Source organism: Varanus komodoensis, unplaced genomic scaffold (assembly GCF_004798865.1).
Source record: "Varanus komodoensis strain SLA01 unplaced genomic scaffold, ASM479886v1 scaffold228, whole genome shotgun sequence".
Classification (NCBI taxonomy): domain Eukaryota; kingdom Metazoa; phylum Chordata; class Lepidosauria; order Squamata; family Varanidae; genus Varanus; species Varanus komodoensis.
In genome coordinates this window covers 24,184-34,111 of record NW_025335624.1, presented here as the reverse complement: position 1 = coordinate 34,111, position 9,928 = coordinate 24,184, and the positions used below count along the sequence as shown (strand labels likewise).

At 46.6% G+C, this 9,928-nt stretch overlaps 2 protein-coding genes across 2 annotated transcripts in view; both read right to left on the bottom strand.

Annotated features, from left to right (window-relative positions):
• The window catches only part of LOC123024227 (vomeronasal type-2 receptor 26-like), a 10,825-nt gene extending 10,202 nt beyond the window's left edge, over positions 1-623 (bottom strand). Inside the window, exon 1 of the mRNA XM_044431649.1 lies at positions 403-623. Coding sequence (XP_044287584.1) covers positions 403-623 — 221 coding nt within the window. The remainder of the gene's footprint in view (positions 1-402) is intronic.
• A 2,292-nt stretch (positions 624-2,915) lies between these two features.
• LOC123024226 (vomeronasal type-2 receptor 26-like) lies at positions 2,916-9,224 on the bottom strand. The gene is made up of 2 exons (XM_044431648.1): positions 9,015-9,224; positions 2,916-3,755 (listed from the first exon to the last, which is right to left on the bottom strand). Exons 1-2 carry the CDS (start codon positions 9,222-9,224, stop codon positions 2,916-2,918), a joined length of 1,050 nt encoding a protein of 349 aa, XP_044287583.1.
• Positions 9,225-9,928: the final 704 nt, after the last annotated feature.

The following is a 9,928-nucleotide window of genomic DNA, read 5'->3' as shown; positions in this document are numbered from 1 at the left end:
CCCAGCCACTGGGGTATAAAGGCAAGCCACTCTGGTCAAGGATGACACACATGGCCAGTGAAGAAGTCCTTCCTCTGATCTGTCCTAAGCCTCACACCCATCTTCTTCATGGATGGCCCAGGTTCGAGTGTTGTCTCCTTTCTCTACACTATACATCAATTTCATCTGAATTTAACTTAGACTTGTTGGCACATCACAGCAATGCAAGGAACCACTAATCATGCCACCTTATGCAATCCCATTGAAAGAAACAGAGCCTTCATGTTCAGCAAATTCCCAGCAATCCATTTCAATTCAAACCCCAAGCAAAGTAGACAGAGCAGATTCCTGGGGTAGCCGTGGGGACCAGGAGAAATGGGATGTGATACGTAAGCTGAGAAGCATTTCATGATCGCTACTTACCGATCCACCCTGGTTAAAGGGGACACTGAAAACTGGTATGGTTGGAGAGACATAAAATATTGTGAGGACAAGACCCCAGCAATGAGGTAGTCTCCTGGGTGGTAGTAATTGGCCGCCCTGTTTGGACTCGGGGTCACAATCACAGGGAATTGTGCCTTTTCCACCTCACAGGCTGCCTGAGGGAGCAGCAGCAGCAGCAGCACTGGGGGCAGGGAGGACATGGTGCTTCTGCCCTCAAAATGCCTCCCCTCCACCCTGGGCAAGCCAGCTAGGCAGGCCTGGCAAGTGGAGGCTGCAGCGCCTTCCTACATTCCAGGAATCTGGAAATGGAGCAGAGTTCCCCTCCGCTGCTGCAAAGACATGGGCACAATTCGCAGTCAAGCACCTGGTGGGGCAGGAGCATTCTATGCATGAGGCTTTTCAGGCAGAGAGCAAGGAATGCCTTCATGCTTTCTCCTAGGTGCCAATTAGTTGTCCTCAGAGGCACCAGGCCCACCTGGACAAGCCTCAGAATAAACTGCTCTCTCTGAGTGAGCAGGGCTCAGGAGCACAGCTGGAGGAAAGCAGGTTGTTGTGATCACACTCATGACACTCTGTCTTCTGAGTGGAGATCAGGAGGGAGGAAAAGCAAGCTTGGCCTGACCTTGACTGGAGAACCAGCAACACAGAAAACAAGCACAAGAAAGAAGTTGGGAAACATTGAAGGCATTGGAAATTTAAGCCTACCATCATGGGTAGAATATGCATTTCTCCCATTCAGTGCCAGTAACACAGTGTTAGCCACATATCTTCAATGCTTGATGTCTCTTCCACCAGTTTATAGTCCTGCTTCCTCTGATCCAAACCATTTTTCCGGTAAGATGTTCCACCTACATGTCAAGATCACCCTCAGCTCCCAGGTTGGCAGATATAAATAGGGTGTATGCAGTGATCTCTCCTACCAGCAGATCCACTCTGGAAATGTGGCCCTGGCCGATCATTGTCCCAATCCATCAGGACCTACACAGTGCCATCTTGTCCAACATGCTACTTTGCATATATGTGAAACCATGGCCAGTGGCTGGGTGCACTGGACCAGTGAAAATCAACACAGCCTAAGCCCCTGGGCCGGTGTTTTTTGCAGCTTGGATGTCACCTGTTCACCTATGCTAGGTAGGGTGCCCATGCCCCACACCAGCAGTTCAGGCCCTGGAGTGGTGCTGCATGTTCACTCCACTGCAGGAAGGGTTTGCCTCCTCCTGGCTTCACAAACATTGAGCCCCAGAGGAGGTTGGTTTGGCAGGATGCCAGAGACTGCTATGATACCCGGGGTCAGGCCAAAAGATAAGAAACTTTCTCAAGCAAGGAGGTGGAAAGCATTGCCGCTCAGGCCAAGGGACTTTGGCACTATCATTGGCCTGCTACACATTCCTACTGACAATGGAGGGCAGAGCTGTTCACAAGCAAGTGGCACTTCCATTCCCCTGGGATTAGCAGGGGCACTCGGGAAGACCCTGAAGTCTACTGCATGCAACCCACTAAGCCTTGGCTCCTCAAGAGAAAGGGAAACTGAGCAGCTGCATGTCACTCAGCACCACAGTGAGAGATGAAAGGTTTGCGGGAAGGTCTCAGTGAGATTTGCACAACCTCAGGGTGTTCTGGGCATCCCCACTGAACCGGGCCCATTCCACATCCACACTTTCATCAGGAACAGAATTAAATCAAGGAATCAGTCCATTGTGAAGTGTCTGTGCTTTCCAGATGCTGTTTTGTGTAAAAGAGACTAGGTAGCTAATATTGCCTTTTGAGAAACTTGCAGGGGTCCTTCAAGGGGCTCATGATGTGCCTTAGGCACACTGGGTGGGTGTCAGAATCAGTGACATGGCCACTGGAACAACTGGCAAAGGCACTAGAACCCACACAACCCACCAATGTCCAAACATTAAACCTGCTCCAGTTCAACAATCCAAAGTCATTGCCAGGAAGAGCAGAGACATGAAGCAAGCACAGTCCAGGAAACAATGACGTAGTCAGGGCAAGCCAAAAGTCAGAAACTGGTGAAGGAAGGCAACAGGAGGAGAAACCTGGAGACCAAAGAGGGAGATGGGTAACACAGACCAGCACTGCAATGAATCAGAAAACCTTTACTGCTAAGGCAGCTTCAGGAAGGAAGAGCCGATTCTTGTATAGGTCTTCCTTGAGGTTCCCAGTCGGTGCTCATGCAGGCCCTGGCAGCTGCAGTAGAGTGAGGGACTAATCCTGCAACTACTGGGGCTACTCTTTTCATGCTTGACATCAGATGGAGCCCTGAGGTTCCTCAGAGTGGGCTGTCAGAACACAGACACAGGTTGTGTGGTTAAGAACCCAGTGGAGACGCAATGAATCCAACAGAGGACAGCCTCAAGTCCAAATCTCTGGGCATACGCAGGCCATACGAAAGGAAGAAAATGGCAAAAATGATGTCTTGGCATATGGGGGTGCAAGGTATCTTTCGTGTTTGATGGAAGCCAGATGACAGACCCCAAAGACTATCATCATGAGTCTTGCTTGATTTTGAACATTATATTTTCCTTCGTATTCAGATCAGGCCTCAGGACAATGATGTAGCACTTGGGAAGAAAAATGCAGCCCAGCAGCCCAGCACTGGAGGCCAAGATGGAGAAGACCTGCACGGCCACCATGTACTTGCCCTTGGTGCTCAGGTAGGAGGGCATGAAGGACACCCAGACACTGCAGAAGACCAGCATGCTGAAGGTGATCAGCTTGGCTTCATTGAAGGCCCCAGGAAGCTTCCTGGCCAGGAAAGCCACCATGAAGCAGATGGCAGCCAGAAAGCCCATGTAGGCCAGGGCTGTGTAAAACAAGGCCACAGGTCCTTCGTTGCATTGCAGCAGGATTTGTCCAGGCTGTGAGTGCATGTCAGCATCTGGGAAGGGTGGAGAGATGCCCAGCCATAGGGAGCAGATGATGACTTGCACACTGGAACATGAAATGACAATGGAGTTTGCAAAGCTCTTCCCCAGCCACCTCTTTACCCTGTTTCCTGGTTTTGTGGCCAGGAAGGCCAGCACCACCATGATGGTTTTGGCCAACACAGAAGAAACAGAAATAGAGAAGATGATGCTGAAGGCTGTTTGTCGAAGAAGGCAAGTCACTTTCCTTGGCCGGCCAATGAAGAGGTAGGAGGTCAGGAAGGAAAACATGATGAATACCAGGACAATGTATGAGAGATCCTGGTTGTTGGCCTTGATGAGTGGAGTTTCCCGGTATTTAAAGAAGATTCCTAACACAAAGCCAGTTGTTAAGCACAAGAACAGAGCAGAGGAGGTCAGGACAATTCCCAAAGGTTGTTCATAGGAGAGGAAGGTGATCTCCTTAGGGACACATTGATCTTGGTTTCGGTTTGGGTGCTGATCTTCTGGACACTTGGTGCAGTGCTCTGCATCTGGAAGGAGGAACAGCACCTCAGCATCAGCATCATCAAGGGAGCAGCCAAAACAGCCATCTTTGTTTTTATTGAGAAAAAAGATAAGGATGTGGGAGGGAAGGGGTAGGACAAGCATTGCTTAGAGAAGCAAATTCTGCCCAGGGCCTCATCACTAAAGGAGAACCTTAGTAAATGCACCAGGAATTTTCACGGGATGGTTGCTAGTCAGGGTAGAATCCTGGGTTGAAAGATCCATGGGTTGACTTAGTAAAATGACATCTTCAAATATGGAGAAGCAAGTCTGCTCATCCAGCATTGTTCAAGCTAGCATCTATGACGTGGCCTTACAGGGTGGTATTTTGACTCTCATTCTTTGACCCCATCTGTATTTTCTTGTTAGGGAACATCATAGGGAGAAGGAGCGGAAGAAGATGGGGATGGGGAAGGTGAAGGTGATGGGGAAGGGGAAGGATTGAGGCGTGAGGAGGAGGACTAATGAAAGATGGACTGATTCCCTCAAGGAAGCCACAGCCTGGGGTTTACAAGGGCTGAGTAGGGCTGCCAAAGTGAGGAGACTTTGGAGTCATTTGCAGGGTCACCACAAGTTGGAGGCAACTTGATGGTATGTAACAGCAACAATCATCCTGCAAGGCATTGTAAGCTAAGAGGCAGGAAGTGATGTTAGGAAAATTCAGATAAATCCTGGGAGAAAATGTTGCTTATATGTGCCTTTGTGCTACAAAATCATACCTTTCTCACAAAGCAGCAGAATTCCCAGCCAGGTTACTTTTTAGTGTTGCTTTTCCATTATGAAGGTGGATTGCTTAGCTGGACTGAGAAGGTGCTGGAGGCTCAGATTATCAGTGGGGAAATACCAGTGTTCAGGCCACTGAGACAAAGACTTTAGTTTGTTTCTGAATGGACCCATTTAATCATCCAGCTCAACAGAGGCAAACTTGGAGTGGAGTTGTCAAACCAGGTTTCCTGAATGATTCCTCCAACAGACACAATTGCATGTTTTAGCAGACACACCGGCTGCCCTGAACTGTCAAGGATTTGCTAGACTTACCAATCAATACAGCAATCACAATGTTTTCCATACTACTGTTCCCAGTAGTTCTTATCAGTTTTGAAGATTATGTCATGCCTAAAGACATCAAGATGCTATTGTACCAGCATTATCTGGAAACTTAACCCTCTGTATTGGTGCATGCGACTAGCAAGTTACAAAATGTGTCTGTACTTGGACTGTGATTTTGTAGTTCAGTTTGCCTTTACCTGGTAATGCATTATTGTTAGTGACTTCAGGTACTGGGGCACAGGTCTATAAAGCCACAGAGGTTCAAACGTTTGCTCTACCCCGCAAATCCGAGGGTTCATTCCTCGCAAATTGAAATTTGAGATTCTGTCAGTGGCTATTTATTGATTTGTTTTTTAAATTATGCCCAACCTTCCCCCATGAAGTAACACTAAAAGGGACCCCTGTTAAGTTTCAACAGTAGGGTAGGACCCCTGCAGGAAGTCTTCTTTCCCATACTTTTTTTTTTTTCCAAAGGGTTAGAGTTAGGGTTGGGGTTGGGGTTGGGGTTGGGGTCATGGTTTTTGCAAGGGATTCCCAGAACAGGGCATGGAAGTGCTCTGAGTTACAGAAAATGGGCATAATTCCATTTTCATGACCTTTATTTGGACAGGGGCTCCCTGTTTGCCTGTCACAGAAACTTCTGTTTGCAGAAGTTTCTCTGAGTGAAATGGAGACAGGCCCACACATGCAAGTGTGGCAAAGTGGGTAGAGTGTTAGGCTGGGACTGAAGGGGCTCTGGTTTTAGTCTAAACATGCCCAGGATGGTCACTGGGTGACTGTGGACCAGCCACTGACTTTCAGCCTAACCTACCTCACAGAGTTTTGATGAAGACAAGATGGAGAGGAAAACATCCATATAGGCTTCCTTCAATTCCTTTCAAAAGGGTAAAAAGGAAGGTTGTATATAGAAACAATCAAAAAAGTGTGTGTGTGTTTGTGAAGGAATATAGAACAATTGAAACAGAATGAGTCTGAACGGGTCTCCCTGTCCACCTAGACTGACCCCCAGCTCCAGTGAGCGCCACTCACCTAATATATGTCTATCTCACCCTTGTCTGTGGAACCCAAGAAGGAGAGCTGAAAATCATCTTTACCACCTTTCCCAAAACATTACAGATATGAATGCCTTCATTTAAATGTTTTTGTGCTGGCACAGCAGAAAAATGTTCGGGGGGGGGGTAGAAACTGGAGTAATAAGACATTAAAGAACAATTGAAAGAAAAGAAGGGAGAATCAAATGAGGGCAATGGAGGTCAAACACTTGCTCATTTCCCAAAGGAACACCTTTTCCTCTGAGGACACTTACCCTCCTGAGTGGAGATGGTCCCTCCCACACATGGCGCACAAGAGTAGCAGCATGGGGGCTCTGCCTCCTGGATGGCCTTGGCGTATCCTGGGTGGCAGATCTCTGTGCACCTGGAACAAGGTTCAACCTAACAAGGTGGCATTATGAGTCTTCACATCTCTCAGGCCAGTCACGGTTCTCAGCTAGGGAGCCCCCAAGACCTCAGAGCCTCCTTCCTGATCTCTCCATAGATTTGGGGTAAATTCAGACATGCGGTGCTCTTGCACCCAACATTATTTCACCAGAATATGGAGGCAGCATTCTGGAATGGGTTGAGTGGGAGGCTAGAATGTTGCTGATGTTTTTGTTTTTTCTACCATTCTTTTTATGTACCATCAAGTCATCTCCAATTTATGGTGCTGATGGACCTGATAGCTTTTCTAAACTCAGGAATGTGGCTTCTTTTAGGGAGACAATCTTATATTTGATCCTCCTTCTGCCTTCAACCGTCCCTAGTAGGATTGTCCCGTCCGGGGACTCTTGCCTTCTCATGATGATATTATTATTATTATTATTATTATTATTATTATTATTATTATTATTATTACTACTACTACTATTACTATTATTATTATTATTATAACATTTCTATGCCGCCCCTTGCCGAAACCTCGGGGCGGCTTACAACATGATAAAATACATTGGATTGCCTCAGTTTTGTCCCTTTTATTTCTAGGGAAAGCTCTGCCTTGATTTCATCTAGGACACAGTTGTCTTTCTCTCAGTCCAGGGTAATCACAAAGCACTTCTCTGGTTCCATGATTGGAACACATCCATTGTCTTCCTGCTGGCTGTCTTCTCTGTGCAGCTTTCATACCCAGACTTTGTGACCAGGTTTACAATAGTTCGGATGATCCTGACTCTGGTCATAAGCAGACCTTAACTCTTGTCACAGGCCTCTAATCTGATGTAAATCATTTTTCCTACCTCATTGAAATGTGTGGGCCATGCAATGACTTCTAGGTTAATGGTGAGTTTTGCATCTGCAGAGGCCTGTCTTGTCACGCTCCCGATATTCACTCTCCCCTTAGTACCATTGGGAAACAGCATCCAATTCACAATATCAAAGTCAGCTTCCAGCTGCCTGTTCTCATCCATATACAGTCCACTCATGGAAGAGTTAGAAAACTGGATTTCTCTTAAGGAAGAGTGAAGCTAGAATAACAGAGAACACAATTGGCATTTTGAAATTAGGAAATGGTCTCAATATTTATTTTCTCCACTGCTCATCCTGACTTTCCAGACTTCGATGCACTGAAATTTTTATCTTATCTGAGCACTTGAAAATCTTCCAATGCTAAAATAGAAGATAGATCAAAAGGAATGTTAATAGTCTTAACATTGATTTTCTCCACTGCCCAGCAACCGCTCAGCAATTGCCTTCTGCAGTTCTTGCAGCTTCTGGATTGGATTCAGAGAGAGTTCTGGATTTCATTAATCCAGTCTTGAACTTACCAGCCATGGTCGCCCAGTTATCCGCACCCAGAAGTGTTCATGGTGGATCAGAAGAAGCTGGAAAATGCACTCTGAGCAAGCAGTGAAAGCAATGGGTCAAGGAGCTTCTTCAGTGTGAATGCGATGACATCAAGAACAGGTGGAAAGCCTGTCTCAATCTCACCAGAATTCAACCTCAGGTTCTGGGCTCCAGTTCACCTCTTTCTGAATCTACACAGAAGCCAAGATACAGATCCAGAAGCAAGGCAGGGCTATGCCATCAGTATATGACATGTCCTTCTTCTGCAAAACCCCAATGGCCATGCCCCAAGGCCCTGTACGGTTGGGAAATCAAACTGGGAGGGGGAAGATGATATACCTTCCAGAACCCCACAGCTCAGGAAGTCAAAGAATGAAAGAATTAATGAAAGCATTTCAAAGGTTGAGGAGGAAGGAGTACCTAGTGCCTCAACACCAATGAATATGGTCAACAAAACTGGAAGGCATGATGGCATCAAAAGCAAATGAGAGAGTCATTAGAATAACAGGGTAATAGAAATTTAAGAATAACCCTGTTGGATCAAAACAAGGGTCTGTCTCACCTGCCACTGCATTGACACATTCATCAATCAGCTGCGTGGAAGAAACACAGAAGCAGGACAACACCTTCCCTTCCATGCTCCTCAGTTACTGGTGTGCACAGGCATATGCCACCTTCACTTTGTCTGCTTTGAAGAGGCTCATCCACGAAGGAGACCAAACCACGTAAGTAGAACAGATAACCAGATATCTCTATTGACAACTGCCCCCCACCATCTTCATAAAATAATTAGCCTAAAAGGGGGCCTCAGCAACTGAGCAGTGCTCACCCAAAACCAGAGCATGCAGAGGAGCTTTGAGAAGGGGTGCTTGTACCACAGCTTCCTTGAGAACAACATTCTCATACTGACTACACTTCCCACCACCCAGTCCCTTTCTCCTCCACTTCCCCACAGGCAACTTTGATTAGCAAGGATGAAGAAGACCAACAGTCAGCTTATTACTACACGCCAGTGAGCTTCCTGCTCCAATAGCCCACAACAACTGAAAGTGATCCCACTCAGTCTTCTATGACACGTCAATTCAATTCACTGGATGGTAAAGCAATCTATTTTGATATGCTTCACACAAACTGGTTTTCAGCAGCCCTTGAGCTCCATATCTAAGGGGATTCTGCCCCCACCAGCATCTGTTCTGTTTGCTGCCTGCAGGCCATGCAGTGGGAGTGGTTATACACTCATGTCTGGTTCTCCGGACCACGAGTCTTTTCCCATTTGTGATGGAGTTGCGAAAGGGAGAGGGGATACCTGCCAGGGCTGCAGCCTCTGATACCCCAGTCTCTCTTCCTCATCCACCATCAACACCCTCTTGGAATGAGATGAATAGGCAGCATTTAAGGCATGGGCCACAACGTGGACACTGTCCCAAGTAATGTAGCTGTCTTGAGAAATGGCTCTCTCCACCTCCTCCTGGGGCAGAAGCTCCAGGGGCTCTTTCTCTGTGCATATTCTCCACATTTTCATGGACAAAACATGCTTTGAAGGGAAACAATTGAAGGTTCCATTCCAAAACAGTGCCAGAGTGGATGAAATGGGCTCATAGTAGTCATATTTTGTCCTTGTTTTTAACTTCATGATGAAGGACAATGAACCATGAAGGAAATGAAAAAAATAAGGTTCAAAAGACAAATTCATGTTGATGTCCTGAAAAGCTGGTATGATCCAGACTTTTGCCCCCATTTGTCCCTTTCCAAGCATTCTTTGCATCAAGATAATTGGGCCACAGCCATAGTAAGAGTCTGCATAGTAAAGAGCAACATTGACTCGTCCCCATGCAACCGAGAGTTCACTCCGGGACAAAAGGGATATAATATTTCGAGGTAGTCTCTTTGTGAAGGCAACACAGATTCCATGACTGATCAACAGAGGGGTCAAGACTTTCATGAACCTCTCTCCGTTGTCCGTGTCTGGAGCAAAGAGGCCAATCCATGTCCACTGAAAGAAGAGGAGTAATTGGATGATCCCTGGGAACTGGGTTTCTTCCTTCGGGGCCATCCGGTACACAAAAGGGAACTGAGTTCTATCACTAAAAACATCACCCACCACACCATAGCTGATCTAAAGACGAAAGGAAAAGAGTGCAGTTCAGTATTGCTGAGGTTTGTTCTTTCGTTATTTCCAGGATAAAGGCTATAACTTCTTTTCTTGAAATTAAATGAAGG

Bases quoted from the DNA above. Each gene is read 5' to 3' on its own strand.
- LOC123024226 (XM_044431648.1), bottom strand. From the start codon at position 9,224: ATGTGGAGAATATGCACAGAGAAAGAGCCCCTGGAGCTTCTGCCCCAG. The intron at 3,756-9,014 runs GTATCCCCTCTC...TGTGTCCCTAAG, and splicing joins AGAGGCTGCAGCCCTGGCAG to GAGATCACCTTCCTCTCCTA.